The 18,585-nt window shown below is 41.5% G+C and overlaps 1 protein-coding gene across 3 annotated transcripts in view; it reads left to right on the top strand.

The window, feature by feature from the left end:
* tpst1 (tyrosylprotein sulfotransferase 1) overlaps positions 1-18,585 on the top strand; it is a 49,865-nt gene that overhangs the window by 9,380 nt on the left and 21,900 nt on the right. For all 3 annotated transcript variants that reach the window (XM_076075389.1, XM_076075387.1, XM_076075388.1), the window contains exons 2-3: positions 3,947-4,982; positions 17,921-18,119. In XM_076075389.1, coding sequence (XP_075931504.1) covers positions 4,126-4,982; positions 17,921-18,119 — 1,056 coding nt within the window. In that variant the 5' untranslated portion in view covers positions 3,947-4,125. The remainder of the gene's footprint in view (positions 1-3,946; positions 4,983-17,920; positions 18,120-18,585) is intronic.

Genomic DNA, 18,585 nt, shown 5'->3' with positions numbered 1-18,585 from the left:
GTGACGGAAGCAACAAACTGACTCTGCTCACTTCCTGACAGTGTTATGACAGATTGCTCATGCACGCTGATTTTCTCCTGCCTATGCCAGACGGAGTGATCATTCATCGACTGGAACAGTTAATTGAAGAACCCCTTTAACCTGGCTTGCATTCTTATCAAGCAATTCATTTCAGAGCAGAAATGAGAGTGAAGCAAGAGGAAACTCTGTAGAATCCTGCTGTTACTTTTCTTTTCAGTATCTCAGATCTCACACCAGAGCTTCATGAGGTAAAGAGTTATTAAGTGTTGATGTGGTTTGGTTTCACCGTTGCTCCATGGAGAGCAGCCTCAGCCTCCACGGCTTCCCCTAACAGATCAATGGACAAAAAAAATCCTGCAAGTAGGATACAATATCAATAACAGGAGAGAAGAGCCTCAATTCATTTAACACCAACACATTTCAGCCCCAGTGCAAGACGTAACACGACACTGGTCTGAGTCCACCACACGTACAGAGGAGAGGGATACAGAGGGTTTATGCAAAATCTCATTAATGCTCTTTGTCATCTTATGGTCTGTATTGTGGTATCGCCCAATCCTACTTGTTCACTGTTGATAGACATTTCTACACTATCACTGTCAGTTTACATCAGTTACCTGTGTTGGTGAAGATTCTAATTCTGAAATGATCACCGCCTTCAGTATTTCTTTATTATCATTTTTTGTGTTGATTAATTAAGCAGAGGGCTGTAATGTTTGATTCACCTTCACTGGCCTGTGGTAATACCAACGACTCATCTGATGTATTTCTCACATTCCACCTCTTTGTTTCTCACTTTTCATCACTTTATTTCTCACAAACAGTTACTCTCCTGCTCTGCTTCCTTTCATTTAAAGATGATTGTAGTTTATTTAGTATCTTCTGATCATTCTTTGGTTACTTGTCTGTCTATCATTCTGTGCAGGGACTGTTTTGGCAAGGTCTTCCTTGAAAACGTTAGATCTCAGTGAGACTTGACCTGAATTGCACTTAGCCTGCCAGATTTATTGTATCTAACTGTAAAAGTGAATCAGATGGTGGACTTCCGCTTTAGGGCAGCAGCCTTGAGGAACCAGCATGCCTCTCTTGTTCTCCCACTAATACACTAAACGTGTTGGCAGCACATTTATGACTTCCCCTCCCTTTAACACTGAATCACCAAGGAGAAGTCATAGAGATGTGAGAATAGGTATGTAGGCTGAAAGAAAAGGCAAAGCCCTACGATGATAAACAGTATCGGATGCTACACTGTAAGATCCTTTGTACAGTCTTTACACATACTTAAATGTTTCAGTCACAGTGCAGAGGGAACACTTGGAGCGTTTCGCTGCAGCTTAGTCTTGCATGAGCTCCCTCTCACAGGGAGGCTAATGCAAGGAATTAGCTGTACTGTTTTGTTGTGAAATTCTCTTCCCTTGTATAACTACGAGTTAACAGTTGAACATGTTTTAATAGCAACAACAGCCACTTGGCTCATTAGGTGCGAGTCACCCACTGAGAAGAAGTTGAAGCAGGGGAAACGGATGGTAGGGTGATGCATTGGCCTGGTCTGTCGAATCTGGCAAAACAGATTCATACATACAGTACACAATATATGGACTATATGTCAGTTATGTGGATTCATCTTTTCAAGAACCCAAAATAGATTGAAACTGATTTTGCTGGGATTCAATTTTAATGAATGGATCAAAAAGATGCCGAAATAACAACATGACGATGCCGATTTAAAATAAAAATAAAAAATAAGAAAATAAAAAATAAAAAAAAAACACTTTGGGACGTCCTGATCTCATATTTCACTGAGTATTGGTGGATAACGATGTCGGTAAAACTTTATTTCACTCTGTGATGGTTAACCTTAAACTGTGTCATTAATTAGCGGTGCTGAACTGTGAGGGGTGATCCGTACGGATCATGGATCGCCAACGATCCGTTACACCACTAATAGAGACGGTACAGGCGTTATTGTGTGGACCATAGAAAGTCTATCTACGGTTTCTACACAGAGTTTTGTCCAGTCTCTGTACAAATATGTGGTACTATTTCTTTTAGAGTTCTGGTGTCAACAGATGTTTACAATACGGTTTCCTTAATTGTCGTCTCCTCGATCCTCGCTTGAACCGGAAGTTGTTTCTGCGCCGCCATATTGACGGCCGTCCCAAAGTTCTAATGTAGCTCGGAGGATCGAGGATGGAGGATGGAGGAGGGACCTCAGAGGAGCCATGAGTGAGGAACCACGAAAACAGACTTCTAGGAAGTCTTTTAACGGCCGACACGCCCCCTCATTGTTCATCTGTTATGTGATTGGACGCTGCAGCCGATCGGACTGACTGACTGGAGTTTAACACCAGAGTGAAGACAGATCACAGAATAAACTCAAGCTTTATATTTGATTAGGTTTCTGATTCACCATCTGGTTTAAATAAATGTTCATTGTAGTCTGAACAGCAAAAGAACCACAAACAACTTTCTGCATTTATTAGAAAGATTTGTGTTTTCATGATCTGATGTTTCCCTCAATAACTTTTATTATGAATACAATTAAAGTCAGAGAGAGCTGGAGAGACGAAACACTTTTTACATCATTCCTGAGTGTTTGAGTTTTATCATTGAAGAGAAACAATAATCATATTCTGGGTTATTTAATAATGACGCCACAGTCACAATTTCAAAACATACAGACGCAAATAATTCATAAATAAGACGATCGCATTCCGCCGGTAGAAATGGATCCTGCGCTTATACACAGGACACAGTTTGTTAACAGACAACAGAGAAAACACCTCTACACTGATGATTACTGTGTGTCTTTATTCGTTATTATTATTATTATTATTAAGTACAGTGATCATGTGAACAGACACAAACTTCTCAAAAGTCTCTCCAGCTGTTAAAGCCGACTGACAGCTGATCCAGCTGTGATCATCAGCCACCGTCATCAGCAACAGACGTCGCTTCACGTGACGCAACTGAGGAAAGGACGTCTCATGTCTCTTAAAACATATTTCCTCGTTCCTCTCTCCTTGCATGGTTTCCTCCATGCATCCCTGGTGGGAGGGACTAAGACGCAAGGAAAGGACAACGGGGATGTAATTAAGAGACTTGAGAAGTACCCAGAGAACAGGCCCCAGTCAGCCCTAATGGTGTTTTTGGAGACATTAAGGAGGACAGGATTGTTGATCAGTACCAGTGACACTTAGACCATACATTTAAATCATGATCAATGAATTATACTGCACTAGTGAAATATTCTACGTCCTGAGGCTTTAGCCACACTGTCATTGTGACTTGATGAATGGCATTGTTGGTCTGTCCACCACTTTGGTCCAGACTAAAACTGTTGTGTGTAAAATATCTGTGTGTGGTTTGTTGTGTGCGAGTACATATTGTCCTGTCTACAGAATGAGTTTGTGTGTATGCCCATGTCAGAATTAGAGGCTGAATCTTAAATGTCACAGATAACGCTCTCTGAGAATCAAAGCCAGGGTGATATCTAGTAAGATGAAAATAAAGCTATCCTTGGTTCTATGTCCTTGCTCTCTCGTAAGCAGAGTCTTAGTCATTTATCTTTCAGTGGGCATTGAGTTCTGTCTACTAACTCTTCATAAAAGTTCATTAGTCTTCCTGGTAGCAACTCCATTGTCATAATTGTGTTTGAAGCACTTCTGTGTCAAATTTATGTTTCAAAACTCAGCAAAGTAAAATATAACAGTAATGTTGGCTTGAGATCAAAAGACTGTCAATAAAGAGAATGTGGTGATCACTCTCCTTCACAAATTCTTCTTCTGTAGACATCGATCGTTATTTTGAAATATTGCTTATGAAATGGTACTTTTGATTAGGTTTTGTCATTAACTTTGCTTGAGGAATGTTGCCCTGCTGTATAATCAGAACTAACTTTCTTTTGTTTTGTGCAACAATCCAGGCCTCATGGAGCTGGGGACTCAACGGCTGCTGTACACCAGGGAGCTCGATCCATGCCCGGTTCCCAGCAAACTACCATAAAGGGTGGGAACCTTGATTGCCCTTTGGCCCCTTTTTCCCATCCCTCCCCCTAAATTGTCCCAGTGGTGATATTGTCCTCTCCCGCCTGTGGCCTGCAAAATGATTGGCAAGCTGAAACAGAACTTGCTGGTGGCGTGTCTGGTCATCAGCTCGGTCACGGTCTTCTACCTGGGCCGCCATGCCATGGAGTGCCACCATCGCATCGAAGAGCACAGCCAGTTGGGCGGTATCCTGCCTCTGTCAGCCCTGGGAGGCAGCATGCGGACCACCTTACGGACAGGCCAGAATCTTAGCACACCTTTTGTTTACAACAAAGACATGCCACTCATCTTCATCGGCGGAGTGCCCCGCAGTGGGACTACGCTAATGCGAGCCATGCTGGACGCCCACCCTGAGGTGCGCTGTGGCGAAGAAACCCGCGTCATCCCTCGTATCCTGGCCATGAAGCAGATGTGGAGCCGCTCAGGCAGGGAGAAGATGCGCCTGGACGAGGCTGGTGTGACGGATGAGGTGCTGGACGCTGCCATGCAGGCCTTCCTGCTGGAAATCATTGTCAAACATGGAGAGCCCGCCAACTTTCTCTGCAACAAGGACCCTTTTGCTTTGAAGTCGCTCTCCTACCTGGCCAAGATCTTTCCCCGTGCCAAGTTTGTACTCATGATTCGTGATGGCCGGGCTTCAGTCCACTCCATGATCTCAAGGAAGGTAACAATTGCCGGCTTTGACCTGGGCAGCTACCGGGACTGCCTGACCAAGTGGAATCGGGCCATAGAGACAATGTACACTCAGTGCCTGGAGGCAGCGGACAAATGCCTACCTGTGCACTACGAACAGTTGGTCCTTCATCCTGAGAAATGGATGAAGACACTGCTGAAATTCCTTGACGTTCCTTGGAATGATGCCGTCCTCCACCACGAGGAGCTTATTGGGAAAGCTGGAGGAGTGTCCCTCTCCAAGTAAGTAATTGTGACAGCTCCTACAACATTTCCTTTGTCCTTTCCTTAGCCCACAAACCAAGCCCTGACATCTGGTTTGCGGATTTTGAAAGCTAGTAGTTATAGCAAGGACACCAATGGATCTTCACTGTGTCTTATGTTTTAGTGATAGTTTGAGTCTCGTAGGAAAAATGGGTTGCAGCAGAAAGATAGTGAATGGCTCTTTTTAATTAGATGGAATCTTTAGGCCGGACTCGGTCGAGTCAGGTTGAACTTTTACACTTATTGTTTACACTGTAATTGTAGCGACACACAGTAAAACATCACTCTGGCTATTGTGACTGTGTCTTTGATCCCACTTGTTTGTAGCTTGGGGAGACTTGCCCATGTTCTTACATCCAGACACAACTGTTGAATTTCAGAGTAATTACAACATACGCCATTGCAATGCCTTTTAAGAATAGATTTTTTTATTCAAGCAGTACACTCAAGCTAAAACTCTAACCTCCATTGTCTTCTTGTTGTTCCTTGTTTGTTGTATTATAGGGTTGAGTCCTTGTAAAATGGGGGTCAACGCCCCTTGTCTGTACCACTATGCTTCAGGGTCATTTAGGGACTTGGGTACCACCAGTGAGGACACACTGAATCACCACCCATTAGTGTGTCATGCCGTCCATGTTGATGCCGATAATGAGCAGCAGCTTTTTACAAGGTGCTTCCTCTACAGCTGCAGATGTATTACATTGTTCATTGCTGACGTAATGGTGGTTAGATAAATAGTTGCTGTTGTGATTTGTGCCAGCCTCACACGCCCCACGTGGTAAGCTGGGTCTCCCATGCATCACATTCCCAGTGCAGGAGAAATGAGCTTCGACATGCCCATGTCTACTTAGCTTTTAACTACTTGGCCTTGTGGGGGAGAAGTATGGATCTGCTTTTAACTGGAGGAAAGTGACAGGCGGCAGTGTGTACTTTGTATATCACTTTTTTATTAAATATGAGTTCCTGCGGGCCTTCAAATAAGCATGCACCTCTGGCTTTGAAATAAATCCTTCCCATGTTTTCACAAAGCCTCCAGACTTTCCGTCATTACATCTCATTTGGAAATGAAACATCCAGCGAGGAAGCTAGTCATTAGTGAACACATGAGATTATGTCTGCTCTGCAGTATTGTAAGCAGGTTTTCCTAATGGCCCTGCCTGGTGTCAGAGTTGTTTTGGTTTTAACCTCTGGAAGTCTTTGAGGAAACGCTGAAGGGTATCAAACTCATTCCTTGCTTCTGTCTACCCCCCTCTGTTCCACCCTCATCCTGCCACGTAGCATAGAGCTCACATATCCTCTGGGAGGGCTCCACACTCAGTCTTCTACTGGTAGAACTGGAGTTCCAACATTCTCACTGGTTGCAAAAGCACATATTTATTCAACAGTTTATCAGTGGTGGAATGTAACATTTACTCAAGTAATACTGTATTTAAGTCAGGGTAGGAAATTTACATATTTTTTAGGGGGCTGTTTTTGCCCCCACTGGCTGAAATCCAGGGGCATTTAAAAAAAATTGGGGGCACTTTTTGAAACTTGTGAAATAACATTTAACCTTTGTTCAAAATAATAAATATACTTATTTAGGCTTACAGTATATGAGCAATTGTCATTAAATGGCAATAAGACTATTAGCAGTAGTCTACAGATTCAAAGTGTTTTCTTAGATTTTTTTGAACAAAAAACAAACAGAAATCAGACAATCATATTCAATTTATTCTTATTTCTTTGTGGTTATTTATTGTTATTATTAAATTTTTTAAACAACTATTAACAATTATTAAGTCAACGATGCCTTGCTTACATATACATCAGTCATTGTATGGAATTATTGAGAAAGATATTTTTGTAGCACCTCAAATATTGTGATGTTACCCATTTTTGTCCTGAACTTATGCATTAGTCATTGTATGGAATTTTTGAGAAAAACATTTTTATAGCACCTTAAACAATTTTAAAATGTGCCATTTGAAGGTACAAATTCAGTTCAGAGTTTTTTGCTTCGTAAAATATCTTAATTGACTGTCAGTCAGGTATTATTCATTTCCAGCAACCCTCAAATCAAAGAATAAAGACACTTTGCGCACAATTTAGGTGTATTTTCCCTTTAACCTCCTCCACCCCACCCCTATTTTGGAGCAAAACCGCCTAAAATGACATACCCAAATTAAAATGGCTGTAGCTTCTGAACCACTCTGACTATATGCATCAATGAGGTCTTTCTAGAAAGAAAACCCCCTAAGGTTCCTTGTGGAAGTGTCTGAGACCTGTAGGTCATACAGAAACAGAGCAGTGGTCCTTTGAAAGTAAAAATTGAAGATCTTTGTCTGCCTAAAATAAAAAGTATCTTTCAGTATAAATAACTGCCTGTGGCTGTATCTGTACAGGTAAAGGACAGTATATGGCTGTAACTACACTATCAGTGAACAACTGCCTCAAATTTGAAGAAGATTGGACAAAGTATGACCATTCTACAGTGTTTCTTCCATGAAGAGATCCAGGCGGAGCTCTAAAAGGATATTTGGATACCCAAATGGACACATGGTAACCAACTGATATTCTGACACACTAAAGGTGTTTCTCCCTTTATATTTTGATATTATATTATTTTCCTTTTATTTTTAGCCTTTGCAAATTGCAAAAACTATGTATATATGGTCGAAGACGTGGTGTGTGAGTAGCGGACTTGCTGTGTGTAATGGCTGCGACAGAGCGCACGATCGAGTATGCGGGTAGCTCATTTACGCAAAGGTTATACGTTGGTTTACGGCTTACGTAAGAAACAGTCAAGGTTTGCACTATAAGGACTAGCGTTTTCTGAAGGCACTAGTTCCATGGTAACATCCGCTAGCACATTGTCGGGTCTGTAATGTGTCTTTTTCCGTCGAAATGCTGCAAGATCCGACTTGCAGCGGTTATGGCGACTTTAGACAGTGTGTTTGGGCTCCGTTTGTGACAAAATCCATAAGAAATGAAAGAAAATAGATGTTTTCTTTGCAAAGATGAGGATTTGGGGCATGCTGGGATACCAAACACGGCCATGTTTTGTGACTTATTTTGCGGAAGCAAGCCGTACGAACGGAAGGGGAGGGGATTGCGGACGCCGGCGTCCTCGCCTGAGTGGAGAAGGTTAACTCACGAGATGCAGGTAGCATGGTTTATACTTAATGTGAATATAATTCATTTAATCTAATTCCCATTATGCAATATGTATACTTTGTTGGCGTCTTATTCTGAAAACCGGATATTCGTCTGAAGAAACCGGATGTTGTCTCACGTTAATCTTTCCGCTAGCTTTCAAAGTCCTTCGCTCGCTCCCGATCTGCGCCGTTTGAATGAGTTTACCGTGAATTTCAGCATATAGGTGCACTAAAATTTAAGTGTCTGCTCAGTTGACCGCAGTCACAGGTCTGAAGTGCTCCATTTATTTGTTTAGAAAGTTCGGTTCTTCACGCACACGCAACATCAGTCAAGGCGAAAATCAAAACCATTCTATGGCAACTGGACTGGGTCATATAGGCTACGATGTTTTTGACAAGTTCATTAAATTATCATTATTATTAGAGGAAATTATGGGGGCATTTTTTGCCCCCCTCCTAGTGATATCAGGGGCAAAATTATATTTCTTAGGGGCATTTTTGCCCTTTGCCCTCGTGTATTTCCGATGCTGATTTAAGTACAATTTTGATGCTACTCTTTACTCCACTACATTTCAGAGAGAAATGGTGTACTTTCTACTTCGCTGAAACACACACACAAAACAAAGGCAACGAGGCAATACAAAGACAGTAGATGCTAAAAAAATAAACGTATAACAAAAAACAGACCAGTAAGAATAATAAAAATAAATAAAAGTGTTAAATATATATATATCAGTGGTGGTCCGTCAGGGCCAGCTAAGCCTTCTCTGCTGGCCTAAACAGAATCACAGTTATAGCTATTTTATAATTTAATAATTTTTCACAAATACACTACATGTATTATAATTTTTTTTCCCATTAGCTTATTTTCTCATTGCACAGCTCCTGTCTTCCTCTGTTACTCTGCTTCCAGTGCAGCTTGTTTTAAGGAGAGCTTTTATCCAATCAGATTCAGCCCCTATGTCTCTAGGTAAGAAGAGAGGCCCGAGGTCCTCTAGAGAGCCTTTGCAGTTTAAGTGAATGGGGACGATATTGTTGATTGTCATAGTCTTCAACCAATCAGATCTTTAGTTTGACATGTTGGGCGTATTCTTTGACGTGCCAGTGCTACCCAGGTAGCCTCCTAAGTACGTCTGCATTAACGTGCGCCGTGACTGGTCAGTGGGCCAGCGTGACTTTTGTCAAACAGAAAGCTAGTTAGCAGATCTTAGTGTTTAGTAAGAGTTCAAGTTGAAACATATGTAAGAGAAGTTATGACATTTTTAGCGTTTTGCTTGCTGTAGATTATTTTTTTAACACTCAATGGCTGAAGGAGGAGGAGAAATGGATTTGGGAGTTACTGACTTTGTTAACAAAGAAAGGAGGATGGACTTTGTCTTTAAGTGAACAGCAGCTTTGGTAAGTGAAGTGCTTTTGTTTTTTTACATCTGCAGTAGCGTTTCTACTGTTCATTTGTCTATCGTGTCGTTTTTATGAATAATATGAATGGCTCTAGCGCTGCAGCGTTGCTGGATTGATTTGTTGCTTTGTTGTCATATAAATATAAGTGACTGGTTCTTGTGAGTTTGTTCTTGTCATTGTTAATTACATTGATTTGGACTATATGCATTGTCCGTTAATTACGAAGCATCCCGTCATGCGCGGGGTTATTGTCCGGACAATTGAATCAGTTCGGGCTGTTTTCTTTTTACAAAGCAAGAATGATGGTCTGGAAAAATGGGGATTGTGTGGCGATTGCTTTAGCCCTGTCTGAATCAGTAGGGAACAGTTAAACGCTGTGGGGAGAGTTCGTAGATTGTGTGCCGCTGTTGTTTCCCCGCTAAGCTAGTTTAGCTTAGCTTAGCCTCCCTGAAGACACGTGCGGTGCTTCAGCTTTATTATGTTATTGTTCCAGGTTCAAAAGGTCACACAACCCGTTGTCTACGTGAGCGCAGTCCACCGAAAACAATATAACAGCTATATGTTTATGACAATATTTCCCACAATTTAAGCTTCTGCATTTTCCAAATGCACTAGTATTATTCAAACGTATTGTTCGGTTCGTAAGCCTCGTACCGAACGGTTTAATACGAATACGTGTATTGTTACACCCAGTGGCGGCTGGTGGAAAATTTTCTAGGTAGGGCCATCCTATCAATTTCAGCAAACATCCCAGTATGATTTAATGGAAAAAAAATTAAATATCAAACATGCATTACTACTTTGCAGTAATGCAAAAACATTTATTCCAACACGAAAAAAAGCAGTAAATAACACTTATATAATATAATATAACATGTTTATTTATTGAGATGCCCCTATGGACCTTGTTATGAGGTAAAGATCAGGAGAAGTAAACATGAAGTGTAATTATGAATACTGATGTTAAATTAAGCTATGATGAGTTTTCACTGTTAATTTAACATCTCAATTAAATGTTGATGCCTCCATGTCCAAGTTAAGCAGATGAGACTGAGGACAACTATGTAGAAGAAAAGATGTTCACTTTGCCTAATATGTAGCTTGACAGACGTGTGCGTGTGTGTGTAATCTTAGCACCCCTACTTTCCGCATCCATGCTATGTTCATAAATAAAAAATATATACATTGACCTATATTTTATAAAATGGCAGCATTTTTCAGTATTTTGTTCCTTGAAATGGTCACTGTAAATGTCGTATTAGGAAATGAAAGATTGTATTTTATTGATTAAAACAAATCTTGTCATTAGTAGTTGTAATGATGTATTATAAGCTGCTTATAGCTAGTGTTAACTGCTCATAATTCATCTCTAATATCTATTTATGTTATCAATGATCGGTAATTAGTATCAGTGTCAAAAAAACGTGATCAGGGATCTCAAAAAGTTATATTTGCTCCCTTTTCTCTTTAGCGCTGATCCAATCTGTGAGCCGATCCGTGATTTAAAATAACAAACGTCACTGGCAACAGGTCATATCAGTTATCACTAATTAATGTTTAAATCTTGAGTCCCTGTAAGCCAGTATCTTTCCTTAGCTAAAGATATTTTGTGAGGCTAGAAGCTCCACTCTGTAACACCAGGTTTTATGTCAATAATTTAAGCTTATCAACTTAATAGTTGTTTGGATCAGGTTGCTCTTGAAAAATGAGATAACGGCTCTTATTTCAATGTGTCAGATACATATTCAACCATTCTTTAGGTAAATACACTGTAAGCATCGGGGCCCAAAAAAAAACTGGATCGGCACAATAAGCGTGATGGCAGCAATAGATTTAGTTATTTTACAAAAATAAATTACATTGATATAAAATTTCAATCGACCATAAAGGAAATGAATCATCTTATCTCTACTTATTTTGTAACCAAGATAAATCATGTGAACCCGGCTGAACGATTCCAAAGCTCATCTTAACAAACTGTCGGGTGTATTGTGGTTCAGACCAACATACCAGAGAGACTCCCAAGTGCTCCTCAGCCATGCTGGAACAACACTCGACTGCTACGGCTCGATGGCGAGGACTCGTTCAACGCTAGAATGCTACACCACTTGAAATAGAAAAACAAACATGAGGCCAAACTGAACAAAATGTCCGCACAGGGAGCGAGAGAGAGAGAGAGAGAGAGAGAGAGAGAGAGAGAGAGAGAGAGAGAGAGAGAGAGAGAGAGAGAGAGAGAGAGAGAGAGAGAGAGAGAGAGAGAGAGAGAGAGAGAGAGAGAGAGAGAGAGAGAGAGAGAGAGAGAGAGAGAGAGAGAGAGAGAGAGAGAGAGAGAGAGAGAGAGAGAGAGAGAGAGAGAGAGAGAGCAATTAGAGCTCTTTGGGATCCAGATGCAGATGTGTGGTCATTTAGTGCACACGTCACCCCTCCACAAATTGAATCTGATAAAATATTAATAAACGGGGACCCTAACCGGAGCGCTGTGAGCTGAGCTGCAGAGAGGCATGGAGACACTGCTTTGTCTTGCATGTCTACATCGAGCTACACTGTTGACAACCACAGTCGGGGACAGAGTCCAAGAGGCTCTCTGATACAACATTGATTTTCAGGCCAAAGCAAATTCGGTGTGGTTAGCAGCCACAGTGTTGGACACATGTAGCCAGGAAAGTAAGTCTACTCTGCGGCAATTAGTTTAGCTGCAAGGCTGTCAGCTGTGTCTGCATGGAATACTCTGTCAGGGTTAAGGTTAGCGAGCGTCCGGTCGATCAAGAGAGAGCGTGTATGTGATGAGTATGAAGTTAGCAGTAACGTACCAGCTTTGAACTTGGCAGTGTGGTGTGTGTTTAGTTTATTCAAAGTTAATTAGATGCGACAACTCCTCAACTCCCAGGCCGAGTCCCTGTGTTTCTTGTTCCTGGCTGATTGAAGTTAAGAGGATTAGTCCCAAAGTCAGCAGCTACTCTAGCCAATCCTGCTCCTTCCTGAAGCTCACATGATGAGTTACAGGACATGACGCAGTCTCTTTTGGTCTCTGGAGTAAGCTTTTAAAAAATGGCAAAAACAGAGACTACACACACAAACTCTCGCTGCAAATCACGAGCCGGACTGCGCTGCTTCGCCAGGTCAGGATGAGTCGCGGCTAGCTCTGTAGCGCCGGCACCCGGTGTGTGTACAGAACAGCTGGACCCTCGAGCACACACCAGGCCTGGCTCCTCAGAGCACGTCACTGTGTCTGTGTTCAGCTGTGTTGGCTTCATAGCGAATTAAAGAATCCGCTATGAAGACAACACAGCTGCTCTTCAGCAGGCGAGAAAGCAGGCCAGAGTGTTGAAAACATTTCTATTCAGAATCAGTATGTCATCTGAGTGGCTCTTCTGAAAGGCCTTTATAGTGACCGATACGATAACCCAACAGTTTGATCAGGAGTTCCTCACTTTCTGACTAACAAATTAGATTAATACCATGATGCTTTGCTGACAGTTTAACATTCTATGTTGTGTATTCCCGATCAAACAGAGGGTAGTTTGCAGTAGAGGTGTTAATGATTAACCATTGAACCATGTGATAAGTTAAACAAAGAAAAAGATAAACCCAGAGGCTAATGACTTAAAGGAGGATAGCTGTAGTCTACTTTAAAGGTCAGCCAACCTTCGGTGTGCCTGAGCTGTTGCTAACTTCAGAGCTAAACCCCTTTAGTTTATCCGGCAGCTGTCTGACAGTGGAGATGCAGTAACGTAGCGTGGGTCTAATCGCAGGTCTTGAGGAGTTGTAGCAATTATTCACCGAGAAATAAACAGCGCACACATTATACTACTATGTTCACAGCTATAACGGTACTGCTGATTCCACACCCATCACAAACAGGCTCTCTCTTTCGACCAGACACTCGCTAATGTCACATCCGTCTTCTATTACACTGGAGGAAACGGAGTATGCTAGGCAGAACCATGCGATGGCATGTGGCCACTGCATGTGACTATGTCTCCTGGACGGTTCAAGTGGGGACCGCCTGTTTTGCGCATACACAGCAACTGGTGATAAAATATCAATTTAACTTGTTAATTTAACTGTTGCAATTGGGTGGCGTATTAGGCTCAACTGGCCAACTACAAGATGTCATGGTGCCATAAAGTTGTATCTGGTGCAGTTATATAGGAGTATTTTCATTAGTATGTTTACATGAGCACAGTACCGGTCCCAGATACTGGTATCGGTATCCGAGCATCACTATTAACAATGATGCTACGTTGAATTAAAATATTTTGTATGTGTAAAAAGCATCAACTGTAAAAAAATATGTCTGTAGTCTCCTTGACGTCACCCATGAAGTCTGAAGAACGGCTGTGAAGCTCAAAGTTGGTGGCCATCTTGGCAGTGACGACACAGCCTAACTCTAAAAACGGGCAAAGAGATGGAGCCGAGGCAGGCGGGGTGACGCAGCAGAGACAGCTAGCAACTAGCGACCTGGTACCCACCTTTCACTCAAAGCGTCCACGCCCGCCATTATGCTTAACTTCAAGCCTTAATACAATTTAAATGTGTGAGTTAATTAAAGACCCCCATTCAAATGCAAACGTTTATAATTGTATCGTTAGACTTGCTTGACCATCATCATCTGAAGGTTTTTTTTTCGACAACGCTTTCCCTGCTAGAGACGAGGCTTTTTTTCGGGACCTCTTGGATTTTCTGTGGAACGGTGCACTCCAATGTGCTTCCTCTGGCTCTGTTGTGCTGCATGTGCTTCTGAAAAGTCTGGGGAAGCAGTTTTGAGCTGTCGGTGGTGGTAAAGTTAACATTTGCATGTATAATGAGCCACACAATAGTGAGATTTACGCCTAATCAGAAGTGTTTTCTGTTGATGATGAGCAGACTACAGCCACTTCTCTAAACTTTGTCTCATCCAGAGAGAGTCTCAGAGCTCTGTGTCTGTCAGACGATCTGAAGGGCATACTACCAAAATAGTTGAGCGCAGAGCAAAAATGTAATGAAGGCGACAGCAGTCAAGAGGGCACTTTTTACTTTTATTATTATTATGACTTTATTCTCGTAACATTATGACTTTTTTTTTCTCAAAACATTACTACTTAATTCTTGAGGTATGTAGGTTATGTTTTGAATTTACAGTAAGTTTTGAACATGAGCAGAAACATATGAGCTCATATGAGCTATCAAAGTCTAGGTTCTTTACTCTGTAGCATCCTACAGCTTCGGGTCTCTATCTTCAAGAACATCTCAGTGGGCTGGCAGCCAGGCCCCCTTGCGGGACCTCGTCTTGCATTAACATCAATTACCTGACCTTGATTTAGCGGAGGCCCCGCCTCGCTGAGCCACTTGCTCTATTACTTATCCCAGAACAGGGAGCCGTTCCACCCCCCCTACCCTCCATCCTATTTGTGATCTTGATGTCTCTATCCGATTCGCTCTTATCAGCTGTTGGTGATACAGAACACCATCTTGGGTAAAGGAGGCCTAGCAATGAATAATTGACAAGCCAGAGGCCATTATGAGCATCAGGCTGAAGGGAAGTGGTCATGTGACGGGCGGAAAGGTTTTTTGTCACATCACATTTAGAACCAAGAAGAGGGATGTGTGTGCATAACTTGTTCAGCAGTGTGGGTGCAAATGATTTTAGATTGATGACGGGAATCACACAGATGGGTTATTTATACCTCATTTTATTATGCTGTTGAGTAGAGGTGCAACGGATCATAACGCTAACTGTTCAGATCGTATCAGGGATTTGAGTCACAGATCACGGATCGGATCAGCTCAATGAAGAAAGGGTTATGGTGCCTTTTTTTGCTGCCAATTCCAATGGCAATGATTGATGATCCATATTGCCAGATAGAGATTGTTTTTGTTTGTTTTTGTTAAAGCAGCTGTTATTTAAGGCTTTTTCACCACCGTACCAAAAATCATTTCAACCCCTTGGAAGTCAGTATAAACTATATCAAAATCTATCATTTCGGTTAGTTTTGTTTTAGGGTTGATAGGCTAAGAACAAAGCTTGAGTCAAAAATGGCTGCAACTCTATCTCCTTGAGGGCGAGTATTATAGATTGTTATATTATACATGAGTATAATATACTCAAAGACGACCCACTCAACCTCTTAGCAACAGAAGTTGAGTGGGTAGTCCTTCAATCAGAAGACCGACTGCAGGTGGCACCTTGCATGGTAGCCCCTGCCATCATGATGGTAAAGCTGAGCTGCATTTGCTATTCTCCGTCTTTGTCTTTATCTTTTTATCTTCCCCCTCGACACTTAGCAGCCTTGGGTCTTGATGGAGTTACCTAAAGTGATTCCTTACCCATCTTTTGAGTGGATTTTTGGTTGTTGGCCCGTCTCTCAGAAACCATCTCCACCGTTCCCCTGAGATGACAAAACCAGCTCACTGTATTAATCATGCAGGAGAGTATACCCGTACAGTGTAAAGATTCAATTGCAAAGTAAATGGATTAGAGGAAAGTGAACTGCCATATTGACGTTCAGAGTCAGACGGGAAACACTGGGATGGAGGAGCTGGACTGCAGACACTAAATGGATGTATGTGTGTGGGAAGAGAGCAACCAACAATAAGGAAATGAAGTGGCTTTAATTTTGGCAAAAATGAATTGCTCTTCAACAGAGATGGTATCGTTAGGATTTTATCGGTTTGGTTCTTTATTGATACTCTCATCTGTTCTTTTCCATTGTGAAGCTATTTGTTTTGAATATATTGTTTAAAAAAGAAAACATTCAGAACAGGATTTAGATTTATTTATATTTTAAATAGTAGCAACAGTAATGTTAACAGCAAAGTCACAATATAAACTCAGTAAAATCTCATTGGAAACAAATCTAAAATGTCAATGAAATAAATAATATTCCTGACATCACAATACTGAGTGAAGTTTGGAAAGAATGAGTAACACAGATATCAGTCATTCTGTCCTCCTTCCTCTGCTGATGTTATTCACTGCCTGCAAATACCACTAGTAGTGAAAAAAGTGGCTGCTTTTTTTGCACGTTTATTCAAAACTGCCAGATATTATCCAGTAACATTCATTATGTTCTCCCAACAGGCAGAGGGTGCTCAGTAATATTAGGTTAGCTAACGTTAACGTTATTTATCGAGTTTATGCTAGCATTTTAAGATGAGATTTGACAAGTTACAGATAAATGCCATTCATTTCACACTTACTGATATTACATATGGCAATATCAACCTAAAACTTTAAACTTGGTCAATTAACACACAGGAGTTACAAAATGGCAGATGCTGGTGGGCGCTTTGTCTTTGCTCCCTCACTGAAGGTGTAGTCAACACGTGGAGTGTGAGAGAATTTTCCAAACAACCAAAATCCACACTTGGGAGCCGACTCCTGAGGTGTTAGTTTTGATACATTAGGTGTTAAAATAACATTGAAAAATGAACACCGGACATTTTGCTGTGCAGCAAACACAATGTGATCCTTTTTTGCCCTGTGAGGAAATCTCCAGACTCCCTTAACAATCATCAGTAAATGTTTGTTGCTAACTAATGTGTCAATAAGAGTGATATTGAGGACTGTAAGCTATAACATGCACTGTTTATTTGTTTATCTAAATCTCCTACCGAGTACAGTCATGCTGGGTAGTGTAATCACGTCTTTTCACAAGGTTATGAAGTAGCCAGCCAGTTGGAAAAAGTAGCCGGTTCGGAGGGTCCGGGGGCATGCTCATACAATTGTGTGTACTGGCACTAGGAGCTGACGCAGCAATTCTCATAGGCCTGCAAATTGATCAACAAATTCCTTCAGTTAAAATTGACTAATATACTGTATGTAAACTTATGAACATTGGTTATATAATCTTTGAAACAAGCCACAACTAAATCGTGCCTGTGCTGTATTCTCCTCTCCTTTGTCTGAGTTACTATGGTTGGTGTCGCCAGGTCAGTTTGTAGAGGCTCAATCCTGAAGGGTTTAAGTGTATCCCTGAATATCTTTTTAAATATAAGCTGAGGTGAAGCTTGACAATTAGATATTTGAATGTGAGATTAGTCCTCGAACCCCTGTCGAAACCAATGCAGGTCAGATGCATTACTATGAATCCCAACGCTTTTCTTGGCAAGACCCGCCCTGTGCAGCATTCAAGCGCTAGGATTGGCCAGGCGTCCATGCTCGTCAAGGTATTTTTAACCCAAATTGTCCGGGTCCTATGCCTTGACCAATTGGCTATCCTGACCCAAACTACTCAAGGTCAATGCCTAACCTTACCTCGACCAGCTACGAGAAATAACGATTAAAACCCGGGATATTTAACATTGCAAACGTGCTTCAACAACCAAGAAAAACTTGTAACTGATCAAGTACGTACTATTTCAGATGAGAATTGAAAACATTTGTCTGTTTCCTGCTAGAGTGGAGAGGTCCACAGACCAGGTCATCAAGCCCGTCAATGTGGAGGCATTGTCCAAATGGGTGGGAAAGATCCCAGCTGATGTTGTGAGGGACATGGCTGTCATCTCCCCCATGCTGTCCAGACTGGGCTACGACCCACATGCCAACCCCCCCAACTATGGCCGGCCTGACCCCAAGGTCCTGGACAACACCAGAAGGGTGAGTACCGACCAGAGTGATAAGTCCTTTCCTAACTATGTTGATGATTTTCTTCTCAGTCAGTCTTAAAGTTATTCCTTGTTATTAACCTTATGAATCTTAATAATTTATCCTTATTGAAGTCACGGTTTTGTAAAGGAAATGTGCTTATTTACTTTCACAAGCTTAGCCCAGCACAAACACAAAGGTCGTTGTTCAGGCACTGGCCAAGAAATAGTCCAGCACATAAATCTCGATAAAACCACTATAGTTTTTATGCTAAGCTAAGCTAACCCTCTGCTGGCTGTAGCTTCATACACGGCTCAAAAAAGATAAAGGGAACACTTAATCATCACAGTACACCAAGTCAATTAAAGTTGATGAACAAAATATTCGAGTTGAAAATCTTTATTGATATATTAATATCTTCATTGTGTAATTCGTCGAGAACAAAATGACTCAAGAATGGTCAATGGAAACCAAAATC

The sequence above is a fragment of the Anarhichas minor genome, unplaced genomic scaffold (assembly GCF_050575085.1).
Source record: "Anarhichas minor isolate MPS153535 unplaced genomic scaffold, ASM5057508v1 ptg000052l, whole genome shotgun sequence".
In the NCBI taxonomy this organism is placed as follows: domain Eukaryota; kingdom Metazoa; phylum Chordata; class Actinopteri; order Perciformes; family Anarhichadidae; genus Anarhichas; species Anarhichas minor.
The sequence above is the reverse complement of the archived record's forward strand: the minus strand, read 5'-3'. Positions and strand labels throughout refer to the sequence as shown.